Source organism: Cebus imitator, unplaced genomic scaffold (assembly GCF_001604975.1).
Source record: "Cebus imitator isolate Cc_AM_T3 unplaced genomic scaffold, Cebus_imitator-1.0 Scaffold524, whole genome shotgun sequence".
Classification (NCBI taxonomy): Eukaryota; Metazoa; Chordata; class Mammalia; order Primates; family Cebidae; genus Cebus; species Cebus imitator.
The window spans coordinates 1,021,468-1,040,423 of NW_016107839.1; the positions used below are offsets into that span (position 1 = coordinate 1,021,468).

At 60.4% G+C, this 18,956-nt stretch overlaps 1 protein-coding gene across 3 annotated transcripts in view; it reads left to right on the plus strand.

Moving 5' to 3' along the window:
* Positions 1 to 18,956, plus strand: part of SBNO2 (strawberry notch homolog 2) — a 67,436-nt gene that overhangs the window by 17,719 nt on the left and 30,761 nt on the right. For all 3 annotated transcript variants that reach the window (XM_037733423.1, XM_017514452.2, XM_017514454.2), the window contains 3 exons: positions 5,314 to 5,532; positions 11,426 to 11,499; positions 12,918 to 13,029. In XM_037733423.1, the coding sequence (XP_037589351.1) occupies positions 5,440 to 5,532; positions 11,426 to 11,499; positions 12,918 to 13,029 (279 nt within the window). In that variant the 5' untranslated portion in view covers positions 5,314 to 5,439. The remainder of the gene's footprint in view (positions 1 to 5,313; positions 5,533 to 11,425; positions 11,500 to 12,917; positions 13,030 to 18,956) is intronic.

Here is an 18,956-nt window from a genome sequence, read left to right on the forward strand (position 1 = left end):
TCACTGTCCCCCAGCTGTCACCTGCTATCCTCTGCTGTCACCTGCTGTCCCTCACTGTCCCTGGCTGTCACCTGCTGTCCCTCTGCTGTCCCTCACTGTCCCCCAGCTGTCACCTACTGTCCCTCTGCTGTCCCTCATTGTCCCCCAGCAGTCACCTGCTGTCCCTCACTGTCCCTCACTGTCCCCTGCTGTCCCTCACTGTCCCTTAGCTGTCACCTGCTGTCCCTCACTGTCCCCCAGCTGTCACCTGCTGTCCCTCACTGTCCCCTGCTGTCACCTGCTGTCCCTTACTGTCCCCTGCTGTTCCTCACTGTCCCTCAGCTGTCCCCCTGCTGTCCCCGACTGTCCCCCATTGTCTCTTCCCTCGCTGTCTCACTTTGTCCTCCTGCTGTCCCCCCACATTCCCTGTTGTCCCTCGCTTTCTCCCAACTATCCCGTGCTGCCCCCCAGATATCCCTCACATTGGGGCTGACCTTGTGTCGACTCTGGCCCTTCAGGCCTCCCTTGCCCCGGGCTCCATGTTGAGGTATAAAGCGCTCTGTCTACAGGGGTCAGGACCCGAGAGGGCCTGCGATGTCCTCTCCACCAGATGATCCTGGCAGCCAAGTTGGGGCCTGGCCAGGTGCCTGGAGCTTGCAGGGCTCTCTGCCCCATGTTGGCCAAGCCTTGTGACATCCACCAGGCCCCCCAGCCCCCCCAGTCCTGGGATGCCAGCTGTGTGCCCGCCAGGTAGAAGGTGACTGCCCTGTCCTGAGCCCGTATGAGGCCAGTAGGTAGAGGTCACAGCTGTAAGTGGCAGTCACGGTTGTGAGGTCACCAGAGGCTGAGAGGTCACCAGAGGGACCTTGAGGCGGCCTCTGCAGGACTCCATCACCATGGCTGCGCCCGGAACTCGCTGCCCCCTCCTCAGACCTGCACATCCGCCTTTGCTGGCGTGGGCCTTGAGATGCCTGCTGGGCATTCCAGGCAACTAGAACCCGGGTCTGGGCGGAGCCCTCTGGGGTGCGCCAGGCATCCTGGGTCCTCCTGTGGTCTCGGTTATGGCTCTGTGGTCGCTTCTTCTCAGGGTCTCTGTCACGCACGTGGGCACAGCGTGGCCTGAGCTTCTGAATGTGGCTCTGGGGGTCACGTCAAGCCTCCACCTGGAGGCCTCCATGTCCACATCAAAAAGTGTGGGGGTTGCAACCCTGTTCAGAGAGAGGGTGGCAGGAGAACCGGGCCTGGCGGTCCCCATCTGCAGACGGGCCTGGATCTGAGGGAGGAGTGGTGAAGGGGACCCTCAGGCAGGGGTCTGGGCAGTGGACAGCTCAGAACGTCGGGATGCTGAGCCGTCATTGCAGAGTGCGGACCGAGACCCTGGGGCATCCAGCCAGGGAGACAGGGACCTTGGCAGGCTCAGGAGAGAGAGGCGGGAGGCAACCACAGTTACCTGCACTCGAGAGAGAGGCGGGAGGTGACCACAGTTACCTGCACTCGAGAGAGAGGCGGGAGGTGACCACAGTTACCTGCACTCGAGAGAGAGGCGGGAGGTGACCACAGTTACCTGCACTCGAGAGAGAGGCGGGAGGTGACCACAGTTACCCGGACTCAGGAGAGAGAGGCAGGAGGTGACCACAGTTACCCGGACTCAGGAGAGAGGCGGGAGGTGACCACAGTTACCTGCACTCGAGAGAGAGGCGGGAGGTGACCGCAGTTACCCGGACTCAGGAGAGAGAGGCAGGAGGTGACCACAGTTACCCGGACTCAGGAGAGAGGCGGGAGGTGACCACAGTTACCTGCACTCGAGAGAGAGGCGGGAGGTGACCGCAGTTACCCGGACTCAGGAGAGAGGCGGGAGGTGGCCGCAGCTACTCGGTTCCTCGGGTTCACGTGCATCTTGATCCGGTCCGAGTTCTGCCTTCCCAGCCCTCATCCTGTCCAGGCCACCGGCGCCTTCATCTTTCTCCTTTTTTTTTTTTTTGAGATGGAGTCCTGCTCTGATGCCCAGGCTGGAGTGCAGTGGCGCAATCTCGACTCACTGCAACCTTGGCCCCCTGTGTTTAAGCAATTCTCCTGCCTCAGCCTCCCGAGTATCTGGACTACAGGCGTACACCGCCACGCCCGGCAAATTTTTTTGCATTTTTAGTAGAGACGAGGTTTCACCATGTTGGCCAGGCTGGTCTTGATTTCCTGACCTGGTGATCTGCTGGCCTCAGCCTCCCAAAGTGCTGGGATTACAGCATGAGCCACTGTACCTGGCCCCCATCTTTCTCTTTTGCAACAACTCCCTTGAAGACCTGGGTTCAGAAGGAAGCCATGCCCCCCTCCTGAGGCCAGTGTGCTGGTAAAGCAGGGGCCCTCCCCAGCGTGGGAGCCACGTGACCCTCACCTACATCCCTCCAGTCTCTGGACTGGTACCAAAAAGTACAACCAGGTGGGGGACACAGCTCTGGCACTTGCTGGGTGTTTGGCTGGCTCACGGCTTTGAGGCTCGGGGTGGACTGTGTCACCAGGGCCACATGGCGGAGGTGACGTTGGGGTGTTCTAAGACCCCGCCCATTGCCCTACTGGGGTTTATTCTTGGGGTGAGGCAGCTTAATGCCCTAGGGAGGTGGCATGATCACAGTTCCTGCAAGAAATGGCATGGAGTAGATGGGCCAAGGGACTGGAGGTCACAGAACCATGGGACCAGGAGCCAGCCCTTGGGGGCATGGGCCCTCGAACAGGATGGAGCCTGCCAAGCAGGGCTGGGGGCTGCAGGACAGCCTGGGGGTCGGGGCAGCCGGGGTAGTGAGATACGGCCAAGGACAGGGCAGGTGGCGACGGGGGCCCAGCAGCGCCTGGAACGGCAGGGCTGTGGTTCCTGAGGGACTGCAGAGGGCAGGTGTTCTCAGGATTGGGCACGGCCTGAGGTGTTGTATGGGGGCCGTGGGATGGGTCACAGGTGCAGGGCCACCCCAGCCCGGCACCCATGCATCCCCTCTGTCTCTGGATAGGCCTGTCCTGGACAGTTCATAGTAGTGGGATCACACTGCGTGACCTTCTGTGCCTGGCATCTCTCACGGAGTGTGACATCCTCATGGTTCATCTGCGCTGTGGCCTGGGTCAGGGCCTCACTGCTGTTCGTGGCTGGGTCGTGTTCCAGTGCGTGGATGGGCCGTGTTGTGCTTATCCACTTGCCCATCTGCAGACACTGGGCTGCTTCCACGGGTGGCAGTTGTGAGTGGGGCTGCTGTGGATGTGCATGGACGTGTTTCTGCGTGGTGTGGCCTCACTGGGTCGCACGGTGACCGTGGACGTGCGTGGATGCGTTTCTGCATGGTGTGGCCTCGCTGGGTCGTGCGGTGACTCTTACCTCTTGAGGAAACCCCCACTGCCTTCCAGGCAGCCGCTTGTGAGGCTCCGGCTCGCCTCCTGGTTTTGGCCCTGATCCTTGGTTGGAGGTGCCTGGTGGCCACATTGCTCTCCTCACCCCCTCCCAGTCCCCTCCGGGTCCAGGTCCCATCTCGCTGCCAGATCCTCAAGGCATGGACTCCAGGTCACGTGCCATGTGTGAAGCCCACCCCTTAAAGAACCTTGTCCCCCGAGCCTCCTGGGGTTGCGGCATGGAAGGGGTGTCCATGGAGGTGGGGGGCTCAGAGGCCGTAGGGATGAGGGAGCTGCCAGGAGCACTGTGCTGGCCCCGGGACTCAGACACAGGTGAGCTTGGGGCCCTGCTGCTGGAGGGGTCCCTAAGCTATTGCATCTCCCGAGGAGGGTCCTCAGGTCACCCAGAGCTGCCCAAGGTGCCCCCTCCCCAGGCTCATCCACTGTGGGCCCCTGGCCCTGCTGTTCGTCAGCTCAGGACTCTGTGGCCTCAGTGTGGCGGAGCGCCCTGGGTGTGAAGGTTCAGTGTAACTCTCGGGATGTGGCCGCCATGAGATGGAACCTGCAGAGGGAAGGGTTGCTGGTGGGAGCCGAGGGAAGTCCCTGCAGGGGAGGGACTGCTGACGGGGAACCTGGCGTCTGAAGCTGCGTGGGGCCTGGGGAGCTGTTTGTGGCCACTAGCGCACGGGGGCGTCCCAGGCTGTACTCAGACAACCTGTCGGAGCGCGGCTGTCAGGTTATTCAACTCAGAAGGCGGAGCCAGGCTTCAGTCCTATACCCCTGACCCAGAATCTTGGACAAGGATTGGCCAAGACCCCAGATCCCAGCGGGCCTGTCCGTTCCGCTAGGGGGCCGTTCTGGAAGAATGTGGTAGGTCCCTGTGAGCAGCTGTAAGGGCCTCCGAGAGTCCCAGCTCCGGTGGCAGTGGGGTGTGGCGTCCTGACAGCAGGGAGCAGGCAGAGGCCGCAGATGGTCAGGACGGCCTGGCAGGATGGCCCCCACTGTGCCTGAGCACCTCCATCTGTGGTTCCCCGAGCGGGAGTCCCGACCCCAGCCCCTGCTCCCAGCCAGTGTCTGGAGCGCAGGGCAGAGGCGTGCCTCTCCCTCACGGGATTGCACAAGTGCCTGCGTGTGGCTGGTCTGCGATTACTGGAAGTCCCGGAGATTTCTTCACTCCAGGGCTTGGCCGGGAGTGGCCGCCGCCTCCCCTTCCTGCTGCTTTCAGCTGTGAGCACGCTGGGCGACGCCTGCAGAGCTTTCCCTGCCACCGCAGGCCAGCCTGGGTCCCTGCACTCGCCGTCAGGGCCTGGCGGGTGCCTGGCCGTGTGCCAGAGGCCGCAGGGTGAGGGGGAGCTGTTCCTGGCATCTGGTGGTGTGGGGCTCGGCTCTTTAGCCCAGGAACATTCTCAGTGGGGACGTCTGTGTGAGATTAGCCTGAGACAAGGTCTGGGTGCTCTTCCAGCTCTGTGTGGCCCCTGACTCTGTCCCCGGGAGACCCCCCTGCACAGCCTCTGCTACCTCTGAGGACTGGGGCTGGGTCCAGCACCTTGTGGGCACCCCGGGTTCAGAGGTGCCGGGTCCGGGTTGGACTCTCCCTTCGCAGTCTCAGACCAGCCAGTTACAAAGCCATGTGTGCAGGGGTCAGCCCAAGGCTCCACTGCTCACGGCCAGGAGCATGGTCCTATGGCCTGGGCAGCCCCGTGGGCCACATTAATTGCCGTAGTCAGGGCCCAGGGCCGAGGAGGCCAGGAAAGGCGCCGGACAGCACAGAAGGGTTGGGCGGCGTTGCTGGGGGCCTGGTGGGGACGAGTGGGGAGGGGAAGGAGAATAAGCGCCCTCTGGTTCTGGCCCGGGGGTAGCAGGAGCCGCAGCCCACGCCTGGGGAGTTCATGCCAGAGGGAGAGGACGCCGGGGAGCGCCCCCTCCACCACTGTCGGACACTCAGGATGTCCACGTCTCCCTCTGCAGATCATGATGCCGCCGCCACCGCCGCCACCACAGAGCGAGAAGCCCAGATAGACACCCCGGCGGCCCTGGGTCCCGGAGCCCCTCGCCCGCCGCCTGGCCGAGAACCACACCCCCGCCTGCCGCCCGATGCTTGCAGTGGGGCCTGCCATGGACAGGGATTACCCGCAGCACGAACCCCCGCCGGCGGGCAGCCTCCTGTACAGCCCGCCATCCCTGCAGGTGAGCACCCGCCGCAGCCTCGGCCTGAGGACAGGGTCAGTGGGTGCTTGTCCCGCTCCGAGCGCCCTGGGTCATGTCGTGGGAAACAGTCCCCTAGAGGACACGGTGCCATCTCCACCTGACCTTCATGGCACAGAGCCTGGGCCCACCTATCTCCATGGGCCCTGGAGAGGGTCCTTACTGGGATGTGGAGGGGAGGCTCCTTGTGGCCCCGGCTCTTCAGGAATCGTATTTGAGGGGATTCGCTGCCCCGCAGAGCTCCTGTTTCCTTGCTGTCAGCTGTAGAGGAGGGTTCTACTCGATGTGTAGGAGCCTGTCACCGAGGGGTCACTTACAGTATTGGCCGGGCATGGTGGCTCATGCTTGTAATCCCAGCACTTTGGGAAACCGAGGCGGGCAGATCAGTTGAGGTCAGGAGTTCAAGACCAGCCTGACCAACATGGTGAAACCCCGTCTCTGCTTTAAATACAAAAACTTAGCTAGGTATGGTACTGAGTGTCTGTAATCCCAGCTACTCAGAGGCTGAGGCAGCAGAATCGCTTAAACCTGGGAGGCGGAGGTTGCGGTGAGCCGAGATCGTGCCACTGCACTGCAGTCTGGGCGACAGAGTGAAACTCTGGCTCAAAAAAAGAAATGAAAAACTAAAAATAATAAAATTTTTTTAAGTTAAAAAAATACACACACGGCCGGGCGCGGTGGCTCACGCCTGTAATCCCAGCACTTTGGGAGGCCGAGGCGGGTGGATCACGAGGTCAAGAGATCGAGACCATCCTGGTCAACATGGTGAAACCCCGTCTCTACTAAAACTACAAAAAATTAGCTGGGCATGGTGGCGCGTGCCTGTAATCCCAGCTACTCAGGAGGCTGAGGCAGGAGAATTGCCTGAACCCAGGAGGCGGAGGTTGCGGTGAGCCAAGATCGTGCCATTGCACTCCAGCCTGGGTAACAAGAGCGAAACTCCGTCTCAAAAAAAAAAAAAAAAAAAAAAAAAAAATACACACACATATATGTCTATTTCTATTTTGTTTTATTGTTATTTAAGATAGGGTCTTGTTCTGTCGTCCAGGCTGGAGTGCAGTGATGTGATCTTGGCTCACTGTAGCTTCAGTCTGCTGGGCTCAAGGAATTCTCCTGCCTCAGCTTCCTAAGTAGCTGGAACCACAGGTGTGCCCACCCCTCCTGGCTAATTTTTAAAATTTTCTTGTAGAGACGGGGTTTTGCCATGTTGGCCAGGCTCATCTCGAACTCCCAGGCTCAGTTGATCTGCCCACCTTGTCCTCCCAAAGACCTGGGACCCGTACCCGGCCCTGCGTGGGGCTTTTCCGCCTGGAGACAGAGGGGCTGCTCTCTGCTGTCAAGCAGAGTACCTGCTGCAGGGCTCCAGGGTCTCCTGGGCACTCCTGAGCCCAGTGCCCGGAAAGGCTTAGGAGGCAAACATCACAGACACCCCTGAGTACCCCGTCCTCTGCCATGTGGCTCAGGGCAGCCTTCCTGCCATGTTCTGACCACCCAGAGGAGCTCCGAGTCAAGGCCAGGGCTCCCCTCTCGTATGGGGGTCCCTATTGCAGCCCAAACCCCTTCTGTTCCCTGCCCTAATTCCTGAGCCCCTCGGGGTCGAGGCTGGGTCCTCACAGCCGTCCCAGTGGAGCTCGCGTACTGGCCATCGGTCAGCCTCCTGGGCCACCGTAAAGGGAACTGGCCAGGCCACATCCCACAGGAACAGCTCCATCACCCGAAACCCGACCCAGGAATTCTATCTCGGAAACACACCCCGGAGACTGATCCAGGAGGGAGGGAACACAGACGGGCACTATTTATAGCGGCAGGAAACTGGAGTCTCCCCAGAGGCTCCACAATGGGGAAATAATTAAGTGAATTATGGGATGTGGGGACAGCGGAGCCATCTTCTAGGATCCGAGGGGAGCGAGAAGGTGTTGGCTGTGACAGTCGGGGAGTGTGGAACCCGGTGGGGGCACCGGGCACCAGCCGCGGGGCTCAGGCCGAGGCACCCATGTGGGGTGACCGGCTTTGCTCCCCCTCCCCTGTGTGGGGCTCGTCCCACCCTCCCCATTCCTCGCTCCATCACATTGGGGTACAGCATAGACACCTCTGGGCAGGGTCTGCTGAGCTTGCACACACGCAGCCCAGCCTCTTACAGCGCCAGAGTATTAAATTAGAAATAAAAATGGGCCAGGCCTGGTGGCCAGGCCAAAGTAATCCCAGCACTTTGGGAGGCCGAGGCTTGCAGATCACCTGAGGTCAGGAGTTCGAGACCCGCCTGGCCAACATAGTGAAACCCCATCTCTACTAAAAATACAAGATTTAGCTGGGCAAGGTGGGACGTGCCTGTGGTCCCAGCTACTCCAGAGGCTGAGGCAGGAGAGTCGCTTGAACCCAGGAAGCGGAGGTTGCAGTGAGCTGAGATTGTGCCACTGTCCTCCAGCCTGGGCGACAGAGAGAGACTGTCTGAAAAAAAAAAGAAAAGAAAAAACAAAGAACATTATTATTATATTAATCAGATCCCATTTATTGTTTTTCCTTTCACATTTAAGGCTGTGATCCAACTTAATTTAAATTTTGGTGTATGGTAGCCAGGGGCCGTGGCTCACACCAGTAATACCAGCACTTTGGGAGGCCAAGGCGAGAGGGTTACTTGAGCCTGGCCAACATGGTGAAACCCCATCTCTACTGAAGATAAAAAATCAGCCAGGCGTGGTGGTGCGTGCCCGTAGTCCCAGCTACTCGAGAGGCTGAGACAGGAAAATCGCTTGAACCCAGAAGTCGGAGTTTGCAGTGAGCCGAGATTGCACCACTGCACTCCAGCCTGGGCGACAGAATGAGACTCTGTCTCAAATTTAAAAATTAAATTAAAAAAATTAAAAATACACCGGCCAGTGCAATGGTTCATGCCTGAATTCCCAGCACCCTGGGAGGCAGATGTGGGTAGATTGCTTGGGATTAGGAGTTCAAGACCGGCCTGGCCACCATGGTGAAATCCTGTCTCTACAAATAATAGAAAAATTAGCCAGGGCTGTAGTCCGTGCTTCTGGACAGGCTGAGGCAGGAGGATCACTGGAACCCGGGATGTCTCTTCTAAAAATACAAAAAATTAGCCGGGGCCGGGCACAGTGGCATATGCCTGTAATCCCAGCTCTTTGGGAGGCCGAGGAAGGCAGATCACGAGGTCAAGAGATCAAGGCCATCCTGGCCAAGGTGGTGAAACACTGTCTCTACTAAAAATACAAAAAATTAGCCAGGCGTGGTGGCAAGCGCCTGTCATCCCAGCTACTCGGGAGGCTGAGGCAGAAGAATCGCTTGAACTGGGAGGTGGAGGTTGCAGTGAGCCGAGATCATGCCACTGCACTCCAGAGCGAGACTCTGCCTCAAAAAAAAAAAAAAAAAAAAAGATTAGCGGGGTGTGGTGATGCACACCTGTGATCCCAGCACTTTGTGAGACTGAGGCACGGATCACCTGAGGTCAGGCGTTTGAGACCAGCCTGACTAACTTGGTGAAACCACGTCTCTACTAAAAATACAAAAAGTTTAGCTGGGTGTGGTGGTGAGCACTTGTAATCCCAGCTACTCGGGAGGCTGAGGCAGGAGAATCTCTTGAACTTGGGAGGCGGAGGTTGCAGTGAGCCACTGCACTTCAGCCTGGGCAATAATAGAGTGAGACTCCGTCTCAAAATGAGGCAAGAAAAGAAAATCCTCAGGCAGGCTCCAGATTGGCTGGCCAGGGTCAGGTGCCCACCTCTGGACCAATTATGTGCTAGGGCCTGCCCTCTAAAGGTGAAGCTGCACCCTCTGGCTGCCAAGGAAGGTCCCAGGGAAGGCTCTGATTGGTCTGCCATGCCCGTGACACCCCTATGGGGCCGGACTAGGGTGTCCGTGATTGGTGGCTCTCAGCAGAGCCACGGGCTGTGGGAGGAGGTCAGCAAAGAGGCAGTCATAACTCCCCGCTGTCCCAGCTCCCAGCCCAGCGTGGGCACAGATGGAGCATGTTGGGTAAGCCAAGGACCCACCAGCCCTCCCACCCTGGGACCCCACAGCCCCCCGCCTTCCCCCCAACAGCTGCGGTTCCCTGGCCATGCCCAGCCTGGCCTGGGGTGCCATGTGTGCCCAAGGCGGGAACTCCAGCTCATCTCAGGAGACTAGGTTCATCTGGAGTCAGAGTTCTGTTCCAGAATGTTCCGGATGTGCCATGTGGCCTTGGGAAGTTCCTGTTTCTATCTGGAGCTGGCTTTCTCTCTCCCTGAAAGGCAGGAGGAGGGGAAGGAGCAGGGGACCAGGGCTCTGGAGTCCCCGTGGCCAGTGGCCCTGCTTCCTTCAAGTCACTTTCCTGCAGGCTTTTTTTTTTTTTTAAGACGGGATTTCACCATGTTGGTCAGGCTGGTCTTGAACTCACGACCTCGGGTGATCCGCCCGCCTTGGCCTCCAAAGTGGTTGGATTACAGGCATGAGCCACCACGCCCGGCCTCCCGCGGGCTTCTAATGGGTGTAAGAGCCTCTGATGCCTAGGCTGGCGGCCCCTGCAGGGGAGGAGCTGTGGGCTTTTGCTGATAAACTTATGTGAAAGCTGGAGAAGGGGCAGTGTCCACCCCTAGGGCTTCGCCTGCCTTAAGGCTGTTGGGGGTCCTGGGATGCCCCTCCGAGCACCTGCAGGTGCAGAAGGCACCCTGGCCATCTGAGTGGGTTCCAGGCCAGTGCTAGGTAGACGAGGGGCCAGAGATGGCCCAGCCTGGGGAATCTCATCGGGGCCTCACGGGGGAGCAGGGCTCTTGTGGGCCTGGGAGAGGTCAGCGGGGGGCTTGGGGCAGCGAGCAGATCCTTCTGCGCTGGATGTCAACGTGGCCCCGCTCCTGCTGGGATAAGCAGGACGATGCCCCCCAGCCAGTGGTGTCTCCCCATGACCACGGGGCGTCCGTGACAGCAGGGTCTGTGTGCTGCAGTGGGGGCTGGCCCTGTGTAGGTGGGGGCCCCGCTGAGGGCTGCCAATTCTGCAGGGTGTAAGGTGTCCGCAGCCCTACCCCAAAGCCATGGGTGCTGACCCCGGGCCCACTGCTGCCCATGTGCTGTCCAGCATCAGGTTTTGGGGCCTGCCGTGGGCCCCACGCCGCTCTTGTTCCTGAGGGCAGGCACAGCGAGCTTTTCCCAGAGAACCATGGGGTGGGGACGTTGGCTCCTGGCGAGGGCGTTGGGTAAGCTCAGCCTGGAGTTAGACCCCAGTGGGGCCGCCAGAGATTCTCTAACCCGGAGCCACTCACGCCTCCGCTGACCTGGGGCTGAGCCTCCAGGCCGCTGGTCACCGTTTTCCCAAAGCAGGCTCCCCGTACCCCAGCCCTGTGCAGGCTCTGAGAGGAACTCAGACCGCCCCGTCACCCCCAGCAGCAGCCGGAGCTTCCCTGGCACTTCAGAGGGGTCTGGAGCCAGTGCGAGGCCCTTTTTCACTCCAGCCCCCGCCCCAGGAGCCCCCCACCCCCACCACAGAAGGCAGGTGCCTGTCTCCTTCTTGCAGTAAGGCCTCGAGAACGGTCTGATCCTCCGCCTCCGAGAATGGGGCCTCCAGGCAGGGTCCTGGGGCCAGCAGCACCCCCAGGTCCCGTGTGAGATGCGGACTCCTGGGCCTCGGGTCAGCACACAGGGGTGCTGGTGGAGCGAGGCCTGTGCTGAGCCCTTCCCGAGGGTGCTTCAGGGCCTCAGTCCACACTGCAAGCCTTGGTGGGGAATCTGGGGCCCGGGGTGGTTCCGTGACTCCCTAGGAGGTTGAACGGGGCAGACGGGACCGGGGCTGCGGGCCTTCCTCCACCTCCTGGGCTCTCACCCTGCCCGGAGGGCTCAGCCGCGCTGCCCCGTGGGTCCCGTCTGCCTCCGCACTGCCACCCGTCTCTTCCAGAGCGCCATGCTGCACTGCCCCTACTGGAACACCTTCTCACCACCACCCTACGCCACCTTCTCCAGCGAGAGCCGGTGAGTGCAGGGGCCCCCCCACCCGGCCCCCACGCCTGCGCGGTTCCGAAGTCACAGTTATAAAGAGAGTTCTGGGTGCAGGGTGCGAGGGCTCACAGTCCTGTTGAGGGGCTCAGGGGTGGTATGCACGTGGTCCTGGAAGGCTCCACCCTGCGCGCCAGGTGCAGGCCGAGACCCCTGTTTGTTGAACGCTGTGCTGTGAGCCATGGCTTCTGTCCCCTTGAGAGCCCAGCTGGGTGGAGGGAGGGGTGGTAAGGGCTTGGGGCCGGGGGGCCTACTATGGAGGTAATATCAGGGTGGGAAGTGGGGAGAGGTTTTCTGGGGTGAAGGGAGCCAAAAGGGTACTTTTCCCAGAGGGCAACAGCTTGGCTGGGTTTTGCAGGGTGGGTAGGAGTTGGCCAGGCGAGCTAGCTCCCAGGCTATGCAAAGGGCTTGGGAGCAGGTGTAGCCAGAGCCTTGGGAGATTGTGGAGCAGCTGTTTGTGGTCAGGGAATGGAGTGGACGCTTCTTTCCTGCTGGTGTTTGCAAACCGGAGGAGAGCCGCCCCAGCTGGTCCCTGTCCCGGGGCAACTCTGTACCTGCTGCTCCGACCCAAGCCCTGTGGCTCCCCACTGGGCAGAGACCTGGGCCTGCTGCTGGCCCTGCTGGAGGGAAGCTTTTGGAAGGAGAGCCCAGGGGAGCCTGGCAGGTGGGGAGGAGGCCCTGGGGACAGCGGCCCACCCTCTGCCAAGCACAGGAGCTGGTGACGGGGCCAGAGCTGAGAAGGGTGGAGAAGGCTCCTGCAGCAGGCCCAGCATGCCCAGCTAGCTGTCTTTTACTTCCGGGTCTGGATCGAGGTGCCCTTGGACAGGGCCCCCCAGGATCCTCTCCTTGCTGTGTCCTCTGCCATCCTCCGGGTGACAGAGGGCGGGGAGGGGGCCCAACATGACCCCTCCCTGGAGGATGTTGATCCTGGGTTGCTATGGGTAGCGCTCTCCTTCCTGGTAGGAGAGTTAAGTGTGGCCCGAGGAGCCATGTGTTGGGGAGGGATGGCCGGGTGGGGCACCATCGGGCCCTCCCCTGGGTCAGGTTTCTGAAACGTCAGAATGAACCTCCAGCCCCATCCTGCTGATGGAGCGGGGTGGGGGGTGGGGGGGGGAGGACAGCGGCCCTGGACACCTGCCCACCGGGAAACTGTTCCTTGGGAGCCAGGCCATGCTGTGTCCATTGAGGGGGGGGAGGGCAGCCCCAGCCTTGACCACCAGACCCCTGAAGGCCCCTCCATGTGTGCCACAGGTCCATGGGTCCTGCTGGGCCTGGGCACCCTCCCCAGTGGGGCCCCAAGGGGCCTCTGGCTGTGGCCACACAGGTGCAGTTTTGTGACAGAGGGTAGGCTGAGCATCCTCACGCCCATTCTCACCTTCCCTGTCTCCCTCCAGCCCATTCATGAACTCCGCCTCCTTCCTCGGCAGCCAGCCCTACCCAGACACCAGCTATGCCCCCACGGCCACTGCCTCCAGCTTGGCACCAAAGACCTGCGACTTCGCTCAGGTAGGAGTCCCAGGAGCTCCCCGTGCCATGGGGGGCCAGGGTGGAATCTGTGCTCCCTCCGTCCCCTCATGTCTGAGCCACGATTGTCACTGCAGGTTTGGGGACTGGAGTCCTCGGGGACGCTGTGCTCCCTCCGTCCCCTCATGTCTAAGCCCCGATTGTCACTGCAGGTTTGGGGACTGTGGCCGCTCATTACTCCTCATCAGAGCATGTCCACGTCCACCCAGCAGATGCTGGCTTTGTGAGCGCCGCCCCCAGACTCCCTGCTCCCTGCCCCAGCCGCCTCTCGCTGCAGCGGCCTTGTTTGGGGGAGCTTGGATCCAAGGCTCCCTTGTAAAGCAGCAGAACCTTCTTCAGAGGCAGTCTGACCCCAGTGCCCAGCGTAGGATGGGACAGATGTGAGTCAGGCCTGCGGGCCAGGCTTCATGGTTCTGGAGCCAGGAAGGAGTCCAGACCTGAGCCTGGCATTCAAGGCCCTTTGTGCCGTGCCCCTGCCACCCAGCCCACCACGGAAGCCTCTCTGCTCCCGACTCAGACCTGAGGATGCGGTGCTGGCCGCACAATTACAGCCCCCAAGACATCCCCGCCGTCATCCCCAGGACCTGTGGCGGCTGTGTTGTCTCTCGTGGCAGAAGGACTTGCAGATGGGACTGAGGATGGCCCTGAGACGGGAGCGCATCCTGGGTGACCTGGAGGCCCAGTGTCCTCACAGACGCTCAGGAGAGGAGGCGGGAGGGCAGGAGTCCGAGAGAGGTGGGGAGAGACCACGCTGTCACTGTGAAGGGGGGGAAGGGGCCCCGAGCCGAGGGATGTGGGCGCCTCTGGATGCTGGGAAAGGCGGGAACTGGCTTTTCCCCTGGAGCCCCTGGGAGGGACCCGCCCTGCTCACTGTTGATGTTACAACTTCTGCTCTCCAGACTGAGCGAGGATAAGCATGTGGTGTTTCATATACATTTTTAAATTTTTATCTTTAGAGACAGGGTCTGGCTCTGTTGCTCAGCCTGGAGTGCAGTGGTGAGATCTCAGCTCACCGCAGCCTCTGCCCCCTGGGCTCAAGAAATCCTTCCACCTCAGCTTCCCAAGTTGCTGGGACTCCTGACATGCACCACCATGCCCAGCTGATGTTTTGTTTTATGGAAATGAGGTTTCACTGTGTTGTCCAGGCTGGTCTCAAACTTCTGGGCTCAAGTGATTCTCCTGCCTAGGGTTGTCTTGACTGGACGGAGGAATCCCACAGATGGCACCACGTACACTGTGTGTCTCTCTGTCTCTGTCTCTGTTTCTGTCTCTGTCTCTCTCTCTCTCTACCTTCTGTCTTTCTCTTGTTTGTTTGTTTGAGACAGAGTTTCGCTCTTGTTGCCGAAGCTGGAGTGCAGTGGTGAGATCTTGGCTCACTGCAACCTCCGCCTCCCGGATTCAAGCGATTCTCCTGCCTCAGCCTCCCTAGTAGCTGGGACTACAGGCGTGCGCCACCACGCCTGGCTAATTTTTGTATTTTAGTAGAGACGGGGTTTCAGCATGGTGGACAGGATGGTCTCGATCTCTTGACCTCGATCTCTTGCCCACCTCGGCTTCCCAAAGTGCTGGGATTACAGGTGTGAGCCGCCGTGCCCAGCCATATTTATTTATTTTCGAGACGAATCTGGCTCTCTCACCCAGGCTGGAGTGCAGTGGCAGGATCTCAAGTCAGGGCAACCTCCACCTCTTGGGTTCAAGCGATTCTCCTGCCTCAGCCCCCAGAGTAGCTGGGATTACAGGTGTGCACCACCATGCCCAGCTAATTTTTGTATTTTTAGTAGAGACGGGGTTTCACCATGTTGGTCAGGCTGGTCTCAAACTCGTGACCTCAGGTGATCCACCTGCCTCGGCCTCCCAAAGTGCTGGGATTACAGGTGTGAGCCGCTGTGCCCGGCCCCTTTATTTTCGGTTGAGACTAAATTCACGTGACAGAAAAGTCCCCATTTCAACGTGGACAACGCTGTGGCTCTTACTGAGTTCAGAGCTGTTCAGCCATCACCCAGTCTAATTCGAACTCCAGGTCATTATCCTTCTGGAGGATGACGCCCCGTCCCCAGCAGCCATCACTCCGTGTCCCTCCCCAGCCCCAGCCCCCACGCATCCCCTTCCTGTCTCCGCGGCTTGGCCTGTCCTGGGCGTTTCCTGGACATGGGATCACAGGCCACACGACCCTCTGTGTCTGGCGTCTCTCACTTCACGGGACGTCCTTGAGGTGCATCTGTGCTGTGGCTGGGTCAGAGCCTGACTCCTGATCCTGGCTGAGCCGTGTTCCCGCGTGGAGGGCCCCACTGTGTGTGTCCATGCGTCTGTGCTGAGCGGTCGTGCCTCCACCCCTGGCCGTGCTGCGCGTCCTGCCGTGACCTCACGTGCTGGCCTCCGTGAGGACACGGTTCGTTTCTCTGGGGCTCATGCCTGGGTGTAGGTTGTGGGTTGGCAGTAGCTGCGAATCACTGTGAGTGGCGTCCACATGCAGGTCCGTGTGAGTGTGTTCCAGGCGTGACTGGGTCTGGCTGGGTCCGGCCACAGGAGGGGACATTTATGCGGCAGACCAGCCTCTGCGCCTGCAACCTCCCTGCCCCAGGCCCAGCCCCTCTCCAGCGCCTGTTCCTGTGTGGGGAGAGTGTCCCCAGGGCAGCCCTCAGAGCCTCTCCTGGGCTCTCCCCCACTGCACCCCACCCTGAGCCTCTCCTGGCCTGTGCCCTGCGCAGGACACCCCGCAGGCCCTGCTGGCCTGCCTCGCTGCCCCTCGCCCATCCCTTGCCACCTGTTCCTGGGGTGGGGGTGCTCCTGGACGCCTCCCAACATCACCCAGACCCCTCACGTCTCTGCTGGGCTTCTGGGGCCATCGGTGCTCACTGGCCATCCTCGTTGCCCAGGTGCTGCCCCCTTGCCCACCACCTGTCCTGTGAGGACATCTCCACATTCTGGGCATCCATCCGGGTCCGCGAGGGGCTACAGGGACCACAGGGAGCACGGCCGTCCGGTAACTACTCTCTCTGCCTGGCAGCCCAGGGGCTTCTGGGAAGCCCAGGATGAGCTCACAGCTTAGAAAAGTGCTTTGCAAACTCTGGCTGCTCTCAGGCAGGGAGGCAGGTGGCATTGACTGTTGGGCAGATGCGTTTTAGGAGGGTCGGAGGCCTCGGCCGCCCGGCACACTGAGCCCCCCACAGTTACTGGCACAGCGCAAAAAAGAGAGGGAGAGAGATGAGGGAGCAAGGGAGGGAGAAAGTGGGGAGGGACTTCTTACAGGAAGCCTTTGGTTCACACCCAGCCAAGGCCAAGAAGAGCCACCTCTGTCCCCTGGCCTGTGCTGAGGCCACAGCCCCCGGGAGGAGGAGCCTCTGCCTCGGGCGTGGGCAGGTGCCGGAGGGGATGCAGAGCTGCTCACGGACAGCCTTAGAGAGGGACACTCAGCAGGAAGCCGTGCGCCGGCTTCTGCCCCACACCAGGCACCTGACCGGGACCCTGACAGAAGGGAGCCTGGTTTCCTGGGGGTTCATGTCAGCCTCCCAGGGCTGCTGTGAGGGAATAGCATACACAGCTTAAAAGGACAGGACGCTAGCCGGGCATGGTGGCTCATGCCTGTAATCCCAGCACGTTGGGAGGCTGAGGCAGGCGGATCGCCTGAGGTCAGGAGTTCGAGACCAGCCTGCCCAGCATGGTGAAACCCTGTCTCAAACCCCGTCTCTACTAAAAATACAAAAATTTAGCTGGACATGGTGGTAGGCACCTATAATCCCAGCCACTAGGGAGGCTGAAACAGGAGAATCGCTAGAACCTGGGAAGCAGAGGTTGCAGTGAGCCGAGATAGCGCCACCGCACTCCAGCCTGGGCAACAAAAGCCAAACTCCATCTCAAAAAAAAAAAAAAAAAAAAAAAAAGGCCGGGACTCTGTCCTCTTCCAGCTCTGAATCCTGGAAGTCCAAAGCCAAGGTGCAGACAGGGCCCTTTTCCTTCCTTCCTGTGGTTCCAGAGGAGGCGCCTTCCCACCCCTCTGGCATCTGAGTTCTCCAGGCGTCCCCTGGCTGTGGCCATGCAGCTGGTTCTCTGCCTCCCTGTCCTGTGGCCTCCTCCCCAGGGCTGTGTCCCCTTCATATGAGGACACTGGGCACAGATCACCCCCTTGGCCATTGCAGCCTTTTTTTTAACCTCTCACATCCGCAAAGACCAGATTGCCAAGTAACCCCACATTCGTAGGTTCGAGGCGCCAGGATTTGATCATCCGCTTTGGGGATACAGTTCAGCTGTGCATGGGGCACTCTAGTGAGCAGGCCTGCCCGAGGGACCTTCTCCCAGCCGCCGGAGACTGGCAGTGCCGGGAGTGCCTGCCGCCTGTGCCCCACGACCACCTGGAAGCCTCTTCTCTCTGCCTGCCCCCCAGCTGTGGGGGGGAGCCCCTCCCATCCCCTTGACTCAGTTTCCCTCGCCGTAATGCAGGGCTGCGTCGCCTGCAGTGCAGGGTTCTTGTGAGGGCTGGGGCAGTGGGCACTCAGCCAGGCTTACACGGAGGCCTCGGTCAGTGTTGCCACAGGCCTGGCCCATGAGGGGAGCATCCTGGACCGAGACAGAGGGGCAGACTAGGCCACAGGAACCGTGGTGCAGGGTCCCGGAGGTGGGTACGGGAGGTGCCCAGCAGGTCCCCAGGCGGCGCAGCCTCTCCTCAGCCTGACCTGCTCCGGGCACCCCGGCCTGTGCTGCCACGCTGTCGCCTGGGGAGCAAGTCAGAGTCTGTGTTCCTTTGGTTTCCAGGTCTTTTAAAAACGGAGGCAAAACTCACATATCATAAAATCCCCTTTATTCATTTACATATTATTTTGAGACAGGGTTTTGCTCTGTCATCCAGGCTGGAGTGCAGTGGTGCCATCATGGCTTCCTGCACCTCCACCTCCTGAGCGCCAGTGATTCTCCTGCCACAGTCTCCTGAGCAGCTGCGGCCACAGGCGTGTGCCACCACCATGCCCGGCCAGTTTTTTTTGCTTTTTTTTTGAGCCAGCGTCTCACTCTGTCACCAGGCTGGAGTGTGGTAGCACAATCTCGGCTCACTGCAACCTCCGCCTCCCGGGTTCAAGCGATTTTCCTGCCTCAGCCTCCCAAGTAGCTGGGATTACAGGTGAGCGCCACCACGCCTGGCTAATTTTTTGTATTTTTAGTAGAGACGGGGTTTCACCATGTTGACCAGGTTGGTTTCCATCTCTTGACCTTGTGATCTGCTCGTCTCGGCCTCTCAGTGTGTTGGGATTACAGACGTGAGCCACCACATCCGGCCTATTTTGTGTTTTTTGTATCGATGGGGCCTCACTATGTTGCCCAGGCTGGTCTTGAACTCCTGGGCTCAAGCCATCTTCCCACCTCAGCTTCCCAAAGTGCTGGATGACAGGTGTGAGCCACCACACCTGGCCAAATTTACCCTTTAAAAAAATACATTCACAGAGTTGTGCAACCGCTCCTCTGTCTAGTTCCAGAACATTCCATCACTCCACAGGAAACCCCGTTCCCATCAGCTGTCACCCCCCGGCATGTCCTCGGCCCCTGGCTACCCAAATGCTTCTCCTGTCTCTGTGGATTCCTGTCCAGGACAGGATATTTCGTAGAAATGGCCTCACACACTGCATGGCCTTCTGTGTCTGGCTTCCCTCACTGAGCGTGACGTCCGAGGGTGCATCCTCGCTATGGCCTGGGTCAGAGCCTCGCTGCTTTTCATGGTTGAGTCGTGTTCCAGTGCGTGGATGGGCTCACCATGCTGGCTCCGTTCCTCCATGGGTGACCACGCTGCAGGAGCCAGGCTCCCGTGAGCTGTGGGTCGGGGCTCCCGTGGGCCCCAGTCCGGGGTGCCATGAGCTGTGGGTCCAGGCTCCCGTGGGCCTGGGGGTCCAGGCTGTTGTGAGCTGCGGGTCCGGGCTCCCGTGGGC